The following is an 18,472-nucleotide window of genomic DNA, read 5'->3' on the forward strand; positions in this document are numbered from 1 at the left end:
GCTGCACTTCAGAACCCAGAGCAATAACTACTCTACCTTAGGCCCTTTCGATTCAGTTTCTTTTCTCACTTCTTACTTTAACAAGTTATACTTTGGCTTACACTTCATAAACTTCTGCTTTCCAGATGAAAATGCATATATTCTATATATTAAACCCAAACATAGTTTCCCACTAGTGTGAGAAGTAGCCAATTTCAGTTCTTTCACGAGCCTGTTCCTTCCGTAAGAGGAGTTATTTGTCTTAGCTTCTCATGTGGACTGCTTTACCTATCACAGCATCTCAGACATGCAGGAGGAAGAAATATACACCTCTCTTCGTTGGGATAGTCCAACACCAAGCTTTTACCAGAACCACCTATCTTCCACCAAATATTCAGGTAACCAGTTCTAATTATTCAATCCAAGACTTTGCAGTTTATGTTTTGTTTCCTGTTCTATGATGAGCCCAAGGTGATTTTTCTAATGAAATAACCCACATATGCATGCATATGATAATGTGCATGATATGCTAATATTAAAAAATGAAGTGATGTGGAAGAGTAATTAAAGGTGCAAAAGGAAGAGATCAATGGATTTGACAAATATATGGTAACTTTTTCCCCTGTCTCTTGCTGGAAGGACAAAGAATTCCTGGATTTGGAAGATAAATGAAAAAAATCATATATTTTTATTATTTTAGTTCCTGTATAAAATGCCCGGAAAATTACCTGACAAACACTAGGAAATAAAGAGAAAAAAATAGGTTGAAAAATTGAAAATCTTACCAGCCTGAAGCTGTGTGCTATGGTGATCAGTCCTGGTGTTCTTCTGTGACATTTGTATTTGATTCCTATCATGTTGATAATTAATTACCACAGACCAAGAGAGTTAATACAACATAACTTTAGTATCTTAACAGTTCTAAACATCAGAATTCCAGAATAGGTTTCATTGGGCAAAATGTTGACAGGGCTGCATTCCTTCGAGAGGCTCTAGCTAGGGGAGATTCCATTTATTTGTGTTTTCCAGTTTCTAGAGCTGCATTTCTTGCTCTGCTTGGCTCATGGCTCCTTCCTCCATTTTCAAAGCCTGCAGTTACGCCTTCAAATTTCTTTCTGCTTCCATCATCATGTAGCACCCTGACCACTAACCTCTCACTTACAAAGGCCCAGATAAAAAGCATAATGTCCCCATCTCAAGATCCTTAACTTAATACAGTGTAAAGTCTTTTTTGCCACAAAAGGTAACATTTACAAGTTCCAGGGAGTAGGACATGGGCATTTGGGACAGGGGCATTATTCAGCCTACCACATAATCCAAAGATAAGTTTTATTTTTTCTCTGATTTGTGTTAAGAATATAACAAACCACACATTCCTCATTTTTCTTTCCTGGATAGATGCAAAATTACCTGGGGTGGAGGGGAGGTATTCCTCATCCAAAATTGTATGTTTAAAAGAAATATCTCAGAAACAGTCATGTTCAAGTGGCACTGAAAAGGGATGATGTGCCACAGCATTTCTACTTTCAAATATGAAAGCCTGCTTTCTGGTTTGCTATAATCTCTAAAAGATTGTCGGAATAGAATATAGGTAACTAGTTAGTAAGACTGTAGCACCATAAGAGGTAAGAGGAGTATGTTACTTAACCTCTTGGATTTGACATCTTTCTAAATCAAAGGTGTTCTGAGTTTTAACTTGCATTTCAAAAAGTTGGAGTTCTGGGATCCCTGGGTGGCGCAGCGGTTTGGCGCCTGCCTTTGGCCTAGGGTGCGATCCTGGAGACCTGGGATCGAGTCCCACGTCGGGCTCCCGGTGCATGGAGCCTGCTTCTCCCTCTGCCTGTGTCTCTGCCTCTCTCTCTGTGACTGTCATAAATAAAAAAATATTAAAAAAAAAAGTTGGAGTTCTTTTTTCCTGTTATCACAGTTCCCATGCCTCAAGGATTTTCGAGTAAGAATACTAATTCTTTCTTTCATTCAGTCTAGTTTTATCCCAACCCATTTCTCTCATCTACTTTCTCTAACTCACTGTCATTGCCCCATCCTACTCCAGGAGCATGGTGTCTGGTGACGGTGATTACATGTATTCTCTGCGTGGGCTCAATAGCAACCTCTGTTTGTTTCTTGGGCCTCAAGTGTAAGTACACAAGGATATCTTCAAAATAATCTATATACATATATTTCATATACTTTATACACAATTATGCATTATAAACCTACATATATGCTGAATATAGCTTTTTTTTAAGGATTTAATTTATTTATTCATGAGAGACAGAGAGAGAGGCAGAAACACAGGCAGAGGGAGAAGTGGGCTCCATGCAGGAAGCCCGATGTGGGATTCCATCCTGGATCCCAGAATCACGCCCTGAGGTGAAGGCAGACGCTCAACTGCTGAGCCACCCAGGCATCCCTGCATATACCTTTATATACAATTCTGTTTATGCATATCATTATAAATAAAATGTCATAATTTATAAATAGAGAAACAATTAGAAACATGTAAATGCATATAAGTGATCTAAAATAATGACTTACTAATTTTTTTAAGATTTTTTTTTTTTATTCAAGAGAGAGAACATGAGAGTGGGGAGGGACAGAGGAAAAGGGAAAGGGAGAAGCAGACTCCCTGCTAAGCAGGGAGGCCGATAAGGGGTTTAATACCAGGACCATGAGATGATGACCTGAGCTGAAGTCAGATGCTTAACCGACTGAGCCACCCAGACCCCCCAAGTGTTCCTAATTTAAATTATGGGACATTTATATAACTCACAAAGCACTTGTATGTCACTTTTAATAACATTTAATGTTCATTTGCATGTTTTTTAGCCCAATTCTAATGCTGTAGGTCTCTTTGGGGAAAATAATGCAAATAATTACCTATTATTATGATTCAATTTGTGAATCATATTAGTATGCTAAAGGAGGCAATTTGCAGGATTAAGTATAAAGCTTTCTTTTCTAAAACTGTATGTATTCTAAACTTATTTTTATGCAGATTATTTTAGTAAGTCTTTCACTTTACATTAGGCAAAGTACAAATTAATAAGTTTAATGCAAATCTAAGTATTTTATGTGGGCCATATTTAATCACATTTATTTCCTTTAGTCAAATTTAAGACATGTTTTCATATCTGGCAAGTGAAACTTCTATAAAATATAATTACAGGGCTATGATTCTAAAAAATAAACAAAAAAACAACTAATAACTGCATTATCACTCATGCTAGTACTAAGAAGGTTAGAAAGACAGAGATAAAAATTATAGTTCAGATAATTCTTCCTTTTCATATGCTCTGGCAAAGCATTTATTTATGTAGAAGACTTTAGCAATGAGGGAGAATTATGAGTTCTACAATGAGAAAGAGATGGGTTCAGATTTACTTTCACAAAATACAAGAAACCTAATCTTGTTCATATTAGCTGTGAGTTTATTTTCCTGATTCTTCTTAGAAAATTGATTTAAGAATTACTAGAAGCTCAATAAAGAATTGTTACCTTGTCTATCATCTCAAAAGAAATTTTACTACTCACAGCAAATGTTAGCACTTCCAGAAAGCTTTCCTTATCTCACCCTACTTTCTCTTTGTGCTTCATATAAAAATGCATTATTTAAACCAAATCCAAGTCTTTTTTTTTTTAAGGAACTCACATTTAAATATATATTTATCAAACAGACACACTGGAAATAGATTCCAGAGTTGAAAGAGAACTAACTGATAAATCAGTTAACATCTAATGATTCAGTTTCTTTTCTAAAATCTGGACACTTTGAACAGAATATTGTTGAACTCCATTCTAATGACAGTACAAGAATTCATATTTTTTAAAGATTTTATTTATTCATTTATGATAGACATAGAAAGAGGGGGTGGGGGGCAGAGACACAGGTGAAAGGAGAAGCAGGCTCCATGCTGGGAACCCTACATGGGACTCAATCCCGGGGCTCCAGGATCCCCGCCAAAGGCAGGCGCTAAACCACTGAGCCACCCAGGGATCCCCCAAGAATTCATATTTAACTGGCATTGCAAATATCAAAAGATATGGTTTAAATATCACACTGATATAATAAATTTCAATGCTGCTTTATAAATATGAACTACCTGGGGTTAGAAGATAAAACAAATGAAGTTTATAAAGAACATTTTCAATTAAAAACTAGATTTTCTAAAGATGCAATACTTCAAGTAATATTATTAAGTAATTGGGATATAGAATATAAACAAATGAAGTTTATAAAGAACATTTTCAATTAAAAACAAGATTAGCTAAAGATGCAATACTTCAAGTAATATTATTAAGTAATTGGGATATAGAATATGTCTTTATATAAAAATGAACCTATAGTCTCCAATCACCAATTATTACATAGCCAAAAAACACACATAGTACATACTAAGGGTGTTTGTAAAAACATACTCTACATTTTCCATGTCCTCAAGAAACTTGCTGTCAATATAATTTTAATTTTGTTTTTCTCTCTGTATAGTTCATGAAATCTGTTTAGATAAATTATGACAATCATGTTCCTGACAAACTCTGGGTTATTTTAAACTATACTAATTATTTTTTACCCAGAAATCCCACTTTTGGAAACTTATCCTATAGATAAACCTACACATATAGCAACGGGGTATAAAAAAAAATCTAAAATCTGTTTAGATAAATTATGACAATCATGTTCCTGACAAACTCTGCGTTATTTTAAACTATACTAATTATTTTTTACCCAGAAATCCCACTTTTGGAAACTTTTCCTATAGATAAACCTACACATATAGCAACGGGGTATAAAAAAAATTGTAAGAACTCAAATGCCTATCATTTAAGGGATCATTTAAATTAACAATAGTACAATATTACATCCACATCATGGAATACCATGAAACAAAGAGGAGAAAAAGAAGGAAAAGAAAGAGAAACAGAAGGAGAAAAGAAAAGAAGGGAGGAGAAGAGAAAGAAGAGGAAATAGAGAAGGAGGAAGAAGAAGGGGAGAGAGGAGGGGAGGGAAGAAGGAGGGAGAGGAGAGAGATGGGTTTTAAAAGGGGGAGGGAGGAAGCAACAGCAGTAAAAAGCAAGTGCTCTCTATGGACTGATACATAAATGTCTTCCGGATACATCCTTAAGTGAAAAAAGCAACTTCTAAAGTCATGTATACAGTACACCACAATTTGACTGAGAACAAATATTTTCTTCATATGCCAGGTGATACCGGAAGGATATATAAGAAGTAACTAAAAATGGGATCAGGAGAAGGAGATATATGGTGACAATATCAGTGTTTACTTTTTGTTGTTTTTTAATGTTGTAATCCCATGGAATGTATTAAACAATATTTTTAACTTCCAGAACAAAAGTTGGGTGAAGAAAATATTTCAGTGAAGATAAAGAAAAGCTAGCCAGAAAATAAAGTATTTAAAACTTGGGATGCCTGGGTAGCTCAGTGGTTGAGCATCTGCCTTTGGCTCAGGACATGAACCCGGGGTCCTGGGATCAAGTCCCGTTCAGGTTCCCCTCGAGGACCTGCTTCTCCCTCTGCCTATGTCTCTGCCTCTCTCTCTGTATCTCTCATAAATAAATAAATACAATCTTTTTTAAAAAGTATTTAAAACTTTCAGTTATTTCTGGGACATACTTACAAATAAAAGTTTTGTCTTTCTTTTGTTGTGTGTTAATAAGTATAAATACTTTTCAAACTTTTAAATATCACTATACCAATGTAAAATACTTTTACCATCGGCTTTTGTTCAAGTATAGTGACTTTCATTTTTGTGCTACCGATACTGTCATTTTTTTTTTAAGATTTCATTTATTTATCTGAGAGAGAGAGAGTGGAGAGAATGAGCAGAGAGAAGGCAGTGAGGCAGAGACAAGCAAACTTCCCACTGGGAATGGAGCTCGTAGTGGGTTTTGATTCCAGGACCCTGGGATCATGACCTGAGATGAAGGCAGATGCTCAACTGACTGAGCCACCCAGGTGCCCTCCAAAATTGTCATTTACCAATGTCATCTTCTACATTCTCAAAATATTCTTAGGACTTTTGTTAAGTAAAACTAGTTATAGAAACAAAAAGATTGTGTTAAACAAGAAACAATTTGTGTACTTCAAACATTCCTAACTAACTGCTTGTCCTTCCTAGTTATAGATTATGTTATAGCCAGTAGATTTTGAGCTATAAAAATCATGTTTAATTTTTAATAATTATTTTATCTTAATCATCATTCCATTTTAACAAAGAATGTGAAATGTTTTTTCCATGAAAATTTTCATTGTAAAAGTCAATACTAGTATTTAAATTATATATATAATAATGTACTATATACATTATAACACATATAATGTATGTAATTTAATATACATAGTAGAAAAAAGGACATGTTTCTCACAAAGAGTAATGAATGGAAATCTATATCCTGTTTAAAGTATCATGGTAATAAAGTAATGAATGAGTTAATTATAAATTATTCCTATATACCATCAAAAGTGCATACATAGATATCTGAAAATAAAATAACTGGTAAAAATTAATCATGTTACATTGATATAAAAGGATACACTGCAGTAATTTAAAGAAGTCTTTTAGAACTATTGTTATTAACGTGGAGATATGGTTATGCAAAATTTTGCCATGAAATAAGATGATTAATAAGTCAGTAATGGAAAAATACAGTTTCATAAACATTATATGTAAAATAGATGTGTTTTTTACATACACATATGGAAAAAGTTTCAATAGATATGAACTATTAGCAACTGTTATTTGAATGGTAGGTTTCAATGTAAGTAGGAGTAATTTCTTATTTTCTTTTTTTTCATAATTTTTTTAAATTTATTTATGATAGTCACACACAGAGAGAGAGAGAGAGAGGCAGAGACACAGGCAGAGGGAGAAGCAGGCTCCATGCACCGGGAGCCCGACGTGGGATTCGATGCCGGGTCTCCAGGATCGCGCCCTGGGCCAAAGGCAGGCGCCATACCGCTGCGCCACCCAGGGATCCCCTTATTTTCTTCCTACTATTTTATATTTTCTATTTGTCCTACCATATGATTTATGCTAATTACTTTCTATTTTAAAAACTCTATAGTGCAAAATATTTTCTAAAAAGTCATATTTTTCCATTTATTTTTACTGTTCTTTTTCATTTTCTTAATTCATCAATTAGATATAACATATAACATGATATAAAAAATACTCTTATTTTGAGGGCTTTAAAAACATTTGTTTTATATTCCCCTAAGTAAATACACTGTTGAATCTTTGTTCTTCACTTGTTGCAAATTGATTACAAGCAGAACACCAGTAAAGATACAATACCTTGCTTCCCATTTAGGGGGAAACTAAAGAGAAGTCTCCTTTCCCTTTCTCCAGTTTTATTACAGCTTTATGTAGTACAACCTTTTCAGGTAGTAATAAACAAAACAGAAATAGACTCAAGAATATAATTAATCTAGAAAACATCAAAATTCAAAACTTTGGAACAATACTTCAAATTTCTAAAAGGGAATTTCCAAACATACCAGATTATAAATAGAATAAATAAATAACATCACTCTCTTACTCCCCACTCTGGTTACATTCAACCTTTCGCTAAGAAGAAGGAACGTAATCCAAGCCACTAGCAACCAGGATTACTGATAGATAAGGCATATTCATCCATTGTCCATAGCTCTTGAGCAAAACATGGAAGAGGATGAGAGTCCTAGAGTATATTGAGAAAGATTAGCATATGTGTAATAGTAGACCCAAGCGTAGAAGACAGAGAGAGTTAGACAAAAGTAATATTATTTTAAGACTTATTACATGAATATTTTCCCACACTGATTAAAAATATGAAGCAACAGATTCAAGGAATTCTATAAAAGCCAAACAGCATAAAGAAAGTCAATATCTATGTTAAAAAATATTTAATAAAATAGGAATTGATACTTTATAATATGATTTTTAAAAAGAACTGATTTTGGGTGCCTGGATGACTCAGTTGGTTAAGTGTCTGTCTTCAGCTCAGGTCATGATCCCTGGGTCCTGGGATCGAGCCCTGCATTGGGTTTCCTGTGTAACAAGGAGTCTGCTTCTCCTTCTCCCTCTGTCCCTCTCCCTGCTTGTATTACTGTTCTCGCTCTTTGTCAAGTAAATAAATTTTTAAAAAATATTTAAAAAAGAACTGACTTAAAAAGCTATTCAGATTTATAGGTAAAGAACTACAAAAAATGTAAAAATAATATGAAAACGGGAGGACTGCCCTTGCCAAATATTGAAATAAATTATAAGTCTAAAATAATGAAGCCTATGTGGTATTGACATATGAGTAGATAAGCAAGTAGATTGAATATAATTAAAATAATATAAATATATCAAAGTAGTTTATTGAAAATTACACTAAGCTAAAGATGGCAGTTAAAAGAGGATGAGGAGGGGGTTGTTCAGTAAAGGATATGAGAGCACAATGTAGCCATCTAGGGAAAGAATTTGGAAGTCATATCTTATACATTCCAACAAAATAAATTCCAGCTACATCAAAATATGAAAGTGAAATATATTTATAAAAATATAATCTCAGGTGTAAGACTTTTGCTAAAAATGACTCAAAAAGCATCTGATGTATGTGGAGTGAACTACGGAAAGCAAAATCAAAAGACACTGGGAGATTCATGGCTCATATCATGCATTACCAAAATGATAAGTGCGGTAACAGAATCAGTTAAATAGGAATGGAGAAGAAGATTCACAGGACTTGAAATGACAGTGCTGACAAATCTACATTTTATTACAAGAAAAGGATACAGTTTAAGAACCACATTAAGGTAAGGATATGGTCTGAAGAGCCGGGTGCAAATAAGCACTTTGTCTTCCCTCTGTAACTGTCCTCTCAGGATGTGAATTCTCTCTTGAGTCAGGAACACAGAGCACTTTGGTAGCAGGGAATCCAAGATGAGTCTTGTTCGGGTATTTTTTTATTATGCTGACCACATAGCCATATTTCTGCCAGGTAATCAGCTTCAACAGCAGAGCCTACTCAGAATCTCCTTGTGACCAGGGACAAATCATCATTCATATGGCATCAGTAAACAATGCTGACAAGCCAGGATCATCTGACCAAAAAATCCTCAGACTGATGATTACAAAGTTATATACTATTATTCAGTATGTCTCATACTTTGTCCAGAGGTCAGTGCCAGGCAGGAACTTTAGAAACACTGTTCAAGCTGATCCCGGACCTGTTGGAATGAATTCTCATAGCACTATAAGGACCTCATATAAAACAATAACGAAAAGACTAGAAACTCAATGAAACAAATTACAGCATGTGATTATATAGGCCATATATAATTATACACTTCATAGAAAAAGAAATGCAACTGACCTTTTTATGTATGAAATAAAGTTTCAACACCAAGAGTAAAAATGGAAATGCAAATTCAAATGCTATTGAAATACCACTTCCAACAACCTAAATGAAGGTAATTTGGAAATATCTATATACAATTTAAATGCACATAAACTTTGACCTAGCAACTTCTCTTAAAAATATACTTGCATATGTGTGAAATTATGTATGATTAAGGTCCTTTATTACAGTATTTATTTCCGGAATACCAAAAGATTACAAATAGTCTAAAAGTTAGTAGAGAATGACTAACATAAATCATGATATACCCTTATAATGGAATCTGATAATGTTAAAATAAAAGAATGAGAAAGCTCTTTGTATACTGATACAGAATTATGTCCAAAATATATTTTAAGTGGTAAGATAAAATATGAAAAACCATATAAGTAGATTGTTACTATTTGTTTAAAGAGAAGAGGAAGCATTTTATATTCATTGGTTGATAAAATTCAAAATATGTATGGAAGAATAAAAAAGAAATTCATAAGCCTGACTGTTCTGGGGAGTGGAGTTGGGTACATCCAAGTGGCAAAGGGGATTTTTCCTCTGTATCCTTTGAAGTTTTTGATTCTTGAACAGTGTCAACTTTATTTTTTTATATTTTTTAAAATATTTTTTTAATTTATTTATTCATAAGAGACACACAGAGAGAGAGAGGCAGAGACATAGGCAGAGGGAGAAAGAGGCTTCATGCAGGGAACCTGATGCAGGACTCAATCCTGGGACTCCAGGATCACACCCTGGGCCAAAGGCAGGCGCTAAACCGCTGAGCCACCCAGGGATCCCTGAACAGTGTAAACTTTAAACAAAAACTTAGTGCAAACTAAAGTCACAAAATAATCAGTAATCTATAGTTGTCCTTACTCTGTATGGAAGAATTATTGTGTTGTAATTTGTCGGTATTTTTAATTAAGAATTATTGTTATTGTTTGAAGTGTTCCAGGTATCTACCATTGCAATGAAACAGCAAGAAAAGCTCATCCATCAGGACAGAGCACTGTTGAATTTCACACAATGGAAGAGAAACCATAACCTTCAGATGAAATATTGCCAAACCTTGATGCAAAACTCTTTCAGTTCAGGTAATTGATACAAAATCAGTTTCCATGGTGCAGATACAAATATGGGCACCAATTCCTCAAAAGAAACAGTGGCACTCATCTTACTGTCTACAAAATTGCAGACATAATTTTAAATTAGGAGAGACATCTTTTGATCCACACTCCAGTTCAATGTTATTTATATGTTTATATACTTCGATAGTATGTGGAGAATACTGAGATCTCAAGAAATGCAGATTTAAAAAACATACAGTTAAATTGCAAAGGGAAATGTGTAGCATTAGTAGATCAGATTTTTTTAAAGTAGCATTTTGTTTTATCCAATCATTCAAATTCAGAAGTATATCTTTATAGCTTTAAATTCTTCAATATATTTAGTTTAAACAATGCTTTAGATTCAAATTTAGATATCTCCTTCAGCAGAAAAATAATTTTAAAAATCAGAGTATCTGCCATGAAATTATAACAAAGCAGAGTTCAACTCTTTTTAAAAATTCTATGAAATTACTTCAAATTTATCTTTTACATTTTTACTAGAATTTTAAACCTAAAACAGCCTTATTTCTATGTGTTGCATAGAAATGCTTTGTCAAGTATTTTATGGTTGCTTAATTGATATTAATCATCCCTGTAGGATACCATTTAAATAATTACCAATGAAAGAGGTCAAAAACCTACCTTCTAGTTGAAATTTAGCCAAAAAAAAAAAAAATGTTTACAGAATCAATGTGTGCTCAACAGTGTTTTTAAATATAATAGACTTTTGCAAGCATAAGTTAGGCCCACCTCTGAGCCATTAACCTTGAGACACTGGCAATAATCCATTTTGGAGATCTACAAATAATATATCTCCAATCTTTCAGCTCCTTTTGTCAACACCACTCTTGCTATAATTTTAACAATAGTTAAGACACTAATTAGCATAAATTCCAAACAAAAGAAATTGAAACGCTTTGGAAAAGGACAAACATTATATGGTCTCATTCATTTGGGGGAATATAAAAATCAGTGAAAGGGAATAAAGGGAAAGGAGAGAAAATGAGTGAAAATATCAGTGAGGGTGAAGTGGGCAGGGGTTGGGGTGACTGGGTGATGGGCACTGAGGGGGGCACTTGGTGGGATGAGCACTGGATGTTATGCTATATGTTAGCAAATTGAACTCCAATAAAAAAAAGTTAAAAAAAAAAGAAATTGAAAAGCTTTAAATAACTCAACAGTCGACCCTGAACACCGATAATGAACTATTTGTGACCTTAGATAGAAGGCCTCTCTCTAGAAATTAGGATTCTGGAAATTTCATTGTCTTTCCCTCTGTGCAAGAAACACTTGTTCAAATTCTTGTTTTTTGGTTCCCCTTTTATACTCTTGAGCACAATTCTTTTGTGAATACATTCTTTCTTAAGACAGATTTCATAGAACTGATTAAACAATATGGCTTACAAATAAGTTATATCTGAGTCCTGAAATAAGCTTATTGGTCACTTATGTTTTTCTTCAGTTTTCTTCATCCACATATTTCAAATCACTTCTCAAAGTGCACTGTTTGTTCTATGCATCCTATAGGAAACATTTTCATATTTAACTCTCAGAATTTATACATCAACTTGAAACTTATTATTATCTTGCCTGATGGCCCAGTTTATATTCCAACTAAAGTGAGCCAGTAAGATTTACAGACATGGAACAATAAGCTAACAATAAAGACTATATGTGTTGTAAACTTAAAAAGATGAAGAGTTGTAAAAATAGAGTAATCAGTTCCACTATTATAGAAAAGGAACAGTTTGGGAAAAATATTCTGAAATTAATTTTGTCTTAAACTAATTCTTACAGACCTAGTGCAGTTGGAAATAATTATATAAAACTTATTGTGGTAAGTATTGCCTCATCTGAACCATTTGGTTGCAATGTTCAGCTTCACTGGGGGTGAGACAAGGGTTTCTTTTGAGAAAATGTGCTGCTGATATTATTATAATAACTTTAACAAAGTAAAATGTTTATATTCAAAGCCCACAACTGTAGCCCTTGTCCTGACAACTGGATTCAGAATGGAGAAAGTTGTTACCATGTCTTTGAAAACTGGAAAAATTGGCACACCAGTAAGGAGGACTGTTTGAAGGAGGGCTCTAATCTTCTACAAATAGACAGCAAAGAAGAAATGGTAAACACCATCTCATAGTTTCATATCATTCTGAAAATACCCTGATACCCATTAAAAGAAAGGACTGATTCTAATTAGATAGGATTTCTTAATATTCTATAACAATAGTATATTTATTGTATATAATAAGGGTTTAAAAGAGACAAAGTAGGAATGACCGAGGTTTGTTTTCCTTTTAATTGGACAAACAATAACAACAAGAAAACCAGGACGTGATCCAGAAATCCAGGGGAATATGTTAGTGATATGTCCTTTGTTTATCAGAAAGGAGAGGGAATAAAGGAAATATCATTTTGTCACTTGTTAATCCATCCAAGATATACATCCATTATAATTGTATATTTGTTACAAATTTGTTATCTTCAATGATGTAGGGAAGTAAACAGCCAATAGCAATTTTGTAATTAAAAGAGAAAGCAGTATAAAAAGGGAGATGATGTAATGAAATGGCGAGGTCTATAAAAATAAGCATTTGCTAAATGAAATGTTTAGTTGACATTAAGCTTAGTTTACTAATATCCTAACAAATGGTGCTTTCCTGAAATCATTTTTACCCATAAATATGTATGAAGTAGAATACAGTTACACATTTCTGACATTAAAACGTACACTTGCTATACTCAATAATTAGTTAAAGTTCATTTTTTCCAAGAATAATGAGAGAACAATTTAAGGATATGTTAAAGATATGGAGTAAACTAAGGCAACTTGGACTTATAGCAATGATAGGTTTACACTATTCTGTGCAAATTTGGTGACAAAAGTTAAATGTTTTTTTCTGACAAAACATGCCTGTAGTTAAGTTGCCTCTGGAATTTCCCAAACTATTTCTCATATTGAGGAATACTGGGAAAGAATGATCTACATGGTCTATGATGTCAAGGATATTTTTATTTTTCCTGGTAATGAAGGTTCAGTATAACATCCTGTTTTGACATATATTATCTGCCCAACTCTGGATCTGTTAGGTTTATTTTAACACCAGACACCTATTTTCCCCATAGTCCTTAACACACCATCTATCATATGGCAATAAAAAAAAATCTATAAGATATATTCCTTCTTTAAAACCCTCCCTCTTGAGACACCTGGGTGGCTTGGTGGTTGGGCATCTGCCTTTGGCTCAGGGCATGATCCCTGGGGTCCTGGGATAGAGTCCTGCATTGGGCTCCCCGCAGGGAGCCTGCTTCTCCCTCTGCTTGTGTCTCTGCCTCTCACTCTGTGTCTCTCATAAATAAATAAATAAATAAATAAATAAATAAATAAATAAATAAATGAAATCTTTAAGAAATAAATAAATAAAACCCTTTCTCCTATTCTTTAGCTCTCAAGTCCCCATTAATGTCTGTCTAGGCAAAATGCCAAACTTTGTATTTCATGATAGTTTATTGTTTTCCCCTCAGCTCACTGTTCAGGTCTTGTTTCTTCTAGGACTTTATCACTGGCAGCCTGAAGAAGGTCAAAAGTGGCTTTGATTACTGGGTGGGACTGTCTCAAGATGGACTCAGCAAACCTTGGCTTTGGCAAGATGGTTCCTCTCCCTCCCCTGACCTGTAAGTTTCTGAGGGAAATGTGACAAGAAAAATTAGGAACATGAGGGGATTCCAAAGTTCATTTTATTTTACACCTCAAATTTTCTCCAGAAGACATAGCCAGCATGATTATTCCACAGGCTTTTGATTGGAATCAAAACTGAGGTAATTTAAGAGTAGCTTCATGGTTTTCAAGTCTTCCTCCTTTTGGTCCTGCTGCCATGATGCTCTAGCACATTCACAACAAAATTTGAGATGCTGAATGAACAATATAATTTTCACGGACATTTCCTGTATATCATTTAATGGTAGGAGAAAAAAGTTATAGGAACTATTAAGAGATTTCCCTGTTAAGCTTTTTACTTTGATTTATTTTTCCCTATTAATTTTTTTTAGATAGAACTAGGAAGATTGGTGAACAGGATTAGGTGCTTTAGTATTCTGAGAATTAAGAGTCAGGAAAGAGATCCTACATTACAGCTTATTTTTGTGTATTTGTTTTTATAAGATTTTTTGATATTATGTTAACATATTTTTTATTGAGAGAAAACAGTTCTATTACTGAAGAAAGAGGGTGCTACAGGAGGGTACCGTATTAAAACAAAACAAAACATAAAAGCTACCCACCTCTCACCAGTTACCCTAACGTCAAATCCACTGACTTGCTTCTCCAGGTCGCCAGTACAGACATTGCAATCAACTAACCAGCTCTGTGGATATCTAAAGGACAAGTTCCTCTCTTCTGCTAACTGCAGCATTTGGAAATATTTTATCTGTGAGAAGTATGCATTGAGATCCTCTAACTGAAAAAAGAAATTGTACTTGAAGAGATCTATTATGAGAGTATGTTGAATAGGCCATTGGAAAACCTGCCACAAAATTCTAAGAGCAAGTGCAGAAGTAAACTTATGTGTGGGCTACTAAACTCACTACCTGGGACTCAAAACCTATCTCTACATTTACACTTGGTAGTTTTCTTCAATACTTTCCAGGCCTTTATTTGATATTGTTTAATTTGCCAAGAATAAAATCAATTTATAGCCTATAGAGGACAAAATCCTGAAAGGGGAGAACAAAATGAAGAAAAATAATTTCTTTGTACTTTTTAAATTTTATAGCCTATAATGACTATAAACTCTACTCAAAAATCTATAAGCCACTGGGGAGATGATACATTTCTAGCCATTTTTTTAAACAAATAAACAAATAAATAAATGTGGCCTTTTATTTAAAGTCTCTACCTGCCAGATTTCTATGCATTTTCTCTTTTAAACCAGTAGGATGGTAGGACAGAGAGATGGATTTTCAAATTAAAAGGAAGACAGGCAGCTATACTATTTTCCACATGGCTGCACTAGTGTGCCTTTCCAACAATAATGCACACAGGGATTCCTTTTTCTCCACATCCTCACTAATGCTTGTTGTTTCTTGAGTTTTTTATTTTAGCCATTCTGACAGGTATGAGGTGATATCTCACTGTGGTTTGGTTACATTTCCCTGACGATAAGTGGTGTTGAGCATCCTTTCATGTGTCTGTTGGCCATCTGGATGCCTTTTTTGAAGAAGTAACACTCAGGCACTTTCAAGTACATCTCCTGTTCTTCAGTTTCTTCACTGTAAAATAATTATAGGACTTATGTCAAATTATTATTTGAAGATTAAATTATGAATGTATGTTAGTGCCTTTCCTAGAGTTTGACACTTTACCAATACCATTACTGGAGTAAATCACCAGTCATCTCTAGGCATCAACTTTATTTGGGTAATCCAGATAAAAATGACTCTTTTCCCTACTCATATTATAGGAATATGGAGAAGATAAACTTTATATGTGAAATGCTAGCAGCTGCCAGGACAGAGTATCTGTTTTAAAGTTAATGAATCTCCTCAGACAAATCTATAGATGATCTATATCCTAGGTCGGCAGGCTCCTTGGACATAGATTAGCTTGCTCCCAAGAGATAGGAGATATGAAAGTGTCTTGCAATTTATAGGAAGGAAAAAATCACTAATTATTACTGTATTACTTTTCTACCACTTACCATCCTTAGAATAACTTACTACACAGTAAATTCTCATCAAATACCATCTAAATTCAATATAATTTTAAGTAATCTCATTTTTCACAAGGAGTAGTTAAGCTACATTAGATTCTCATCTTTCTTTACAATAAAGATACTGTTAAAATAAAGTAAAATAAAACCTAATTCACTGAGGCAGTGGAAATCATTTAAATGAACCTAGAAGTCTATTGTAAAAGGTGACCTCTAAAGACTAAGGTCCTTTAAGGAGGGGACAGGCATGTTTTTTTTTTCTTTTTCTTTTTAAATTCTTTTTTTCTTTTCTTTTTTCTTTTTTTATTTACCCTTGACCTGGAGTTGAAATGGTGGACCTTTCAGTAAAAGGGATTTTTCTCTAATTTTCTGCTGAACCTAGAAAAAGAAAATAGCACAGAAAATACAGTATAAGTTGAGTCTTGTGTTTGGCTTTCACAGCTGACAGCTGGCAGCTGAATATAATGACTTGGAATGAAGGAGAAACAATAAAAATTTTTAGTAGTAGAAACTGTTTGTCTTCAAGATCCTTCAGAGCATTGTCATGGGAGTATGTTTAGAGAAAGGATAGGAAGCATTTAATAACTCTTTTAAGAAAAAGTACAATGAAGCAAAAGGCAAACATCCTTTGGCTGATGTCATCCCAGCAATATATGATGCAGTATTCTCAAGTCAGAATCTTATCAACAGCGCAGCTGGCATAAACTCCTACAAATTTCCTCAGTGGCAATGCTGCTTTTCATATAGCGAATATGGATGGAAGATTTTTTTCTTACAAGTTACTTGGGTCCAAACTATCAGGGTCTTTTTTCCAGGCGCTGGTAAGAGTTTGGGCCTTGGCACTGGGCTAACATGTTTTAGATCTTGGTCTCACCACCAAGAATTAATTGGATATATTTGATCCATCTCATTGATCAAAGTTAACTTTTAAAAAAGGGGGTGAGAAGGAAACAGAAAAATCTATTCTACAAATGTAAAGAAGCTGTGTTATATGCTATGGCTAAAGTGCATTAAGTGTGTAAAAAATAAAACAAATTAGAATAGTATTATTGATAGAATAATAAAATTACTAGATCCTAAAAATTTATTCATCCAATGAACCTTGTAAAAATGTATGCTTTAAATCAGATTATGATTTTTTTGTATTCTTCAAAAAGGACAAGAATTCCTTTGCAAAATATTTGACCCCCCCTCAATATTAAGGCCAAAACTGAGGCAATCTGCTAGACTCTTCCACTTATTTCATAATTGCTTCTGTCCCCAAAGAAAAAGCTCCCCTTATTCTTCACACTCTTCCTGCTATTAAAGAACTCATGACCTGTTTCCTGTTGATAAGTTTTAAGAGCTGGTTCAGTATCCTCAGGAAAAGAAATAGCTCACTGTGTACCGTAGAGCACTCCGATCTACCAGGAAAGCCTCATTTGACTTTTCCTGAAATTTCTTCAGAATTACCTAAACACACAAGAGCCTGGAAGAGAAAAATTCTTCTCAAGCCAAAATTTAATTCATGGGACACTACTCTCTGATTCTCCACGGAAAAATGTTCTCAGCAAACCACGTCATGATTATTTCCTATTCTTAAATTTAAAAAAGTTTGTGGAGAAAATGTGGCATACTATTCTTCTGCACTTTGAGACATTTGCTCATATTGTAATTAGTGTTGTGAGTTTTGTTATACAGATGATGGGATTGAGGGTAAAGATGGAGAGAAATAAGGTCAAGAATAGCAAAAATGTCAAATAAATGCTATTTTTTTCCTCTTCACTATCTAAAGTGACACTTCCTCAGGTGGCAGATTTGTGGGAATCCTTTAAATACTATACAACATCCACTCTCCTGGCACCTAGACTCTTTAAAGCAATGGCATTTAAAGAGACACTTGTCATCCAAACCTGAACTAGACTGCAGTTATGTAGGATGCCAGGAGTCAACACATGTGCCTTGTCCCTATTTACAACCTAGTCCACAAAGTCATTTGACTTTGCTTATGTGAACCACATTTTCTTCCTGTAGTAACAAGACTTAAATTACACTTAATTTCTTAGCTGAAGTCCTAATCCACCTTTCTTGTTACATGCTTATTATATAAACTGCATTCATTAAATATCTGCTCTCACCATAGAAAATATTTGGCAATATCCACAGCTTCCCAATGTAAGTGACTTTCTATAATTAACTGAAGAATACAGGTCTCCAAAAAGGGTTATTTATGTTCGTGTGTGCTCCTCTATTTAAAAAAAAATTACTAAATCCTTTATTTTACGTATTTTAATATTTTTACATTATATATTTCAA

General features: G+C 34.0%; 1 protein-coding gene across 1 annotated transcript; it reads left to right on the top strand.

Annotated features, from left to right (window-relative positions):
• Positions 1 to 285: 285 nt before the first annotated feature.
• CLEC9A (C-type lectin domain containing 9A) lies at positions 286 to 14,955 on the top strand. Its single transcript, XM_055336721.1, has 6 exons — positions 286 to 377; positions 2,033 to 2,116; positions 10,305 to 10,451; positions 12,440 to 12,591; positions 14,023 to 14,144; positions 14,798 to 14,955. The coding sequence occupies exons 1-6, from the start codon at positions 287 to 289 to the stop codon at positions 14,928 to 14,930; spliced, it is 729 nt and encodes a 242-aa protein (XP_055192696.1). The 5' UTR covers position 286; the 3' UTR covers positions 14,931 to 14,955.
• The last annotated feature ends 3,517 nt before the right edge of the window (positions 14,956 to 18,472 follow it).

This window comes from Nyctereutes procyonoides, unplaced genomic scaffold (assembly GCF_905146905.1).
Source record: "Nyctereutes procyonoides isolate TBG_1078 unplaced genomic scaffold, NYPRO_anot_genome, whole genome shotgun sequence".
NCBI classification, from domain to species: domain Eukaryota; kingdom Metazoa; phylum Chordata; class Mammalia; order Carnivora; family Canidae; genus Nyctereutes; species Nyctereutes procyonoides.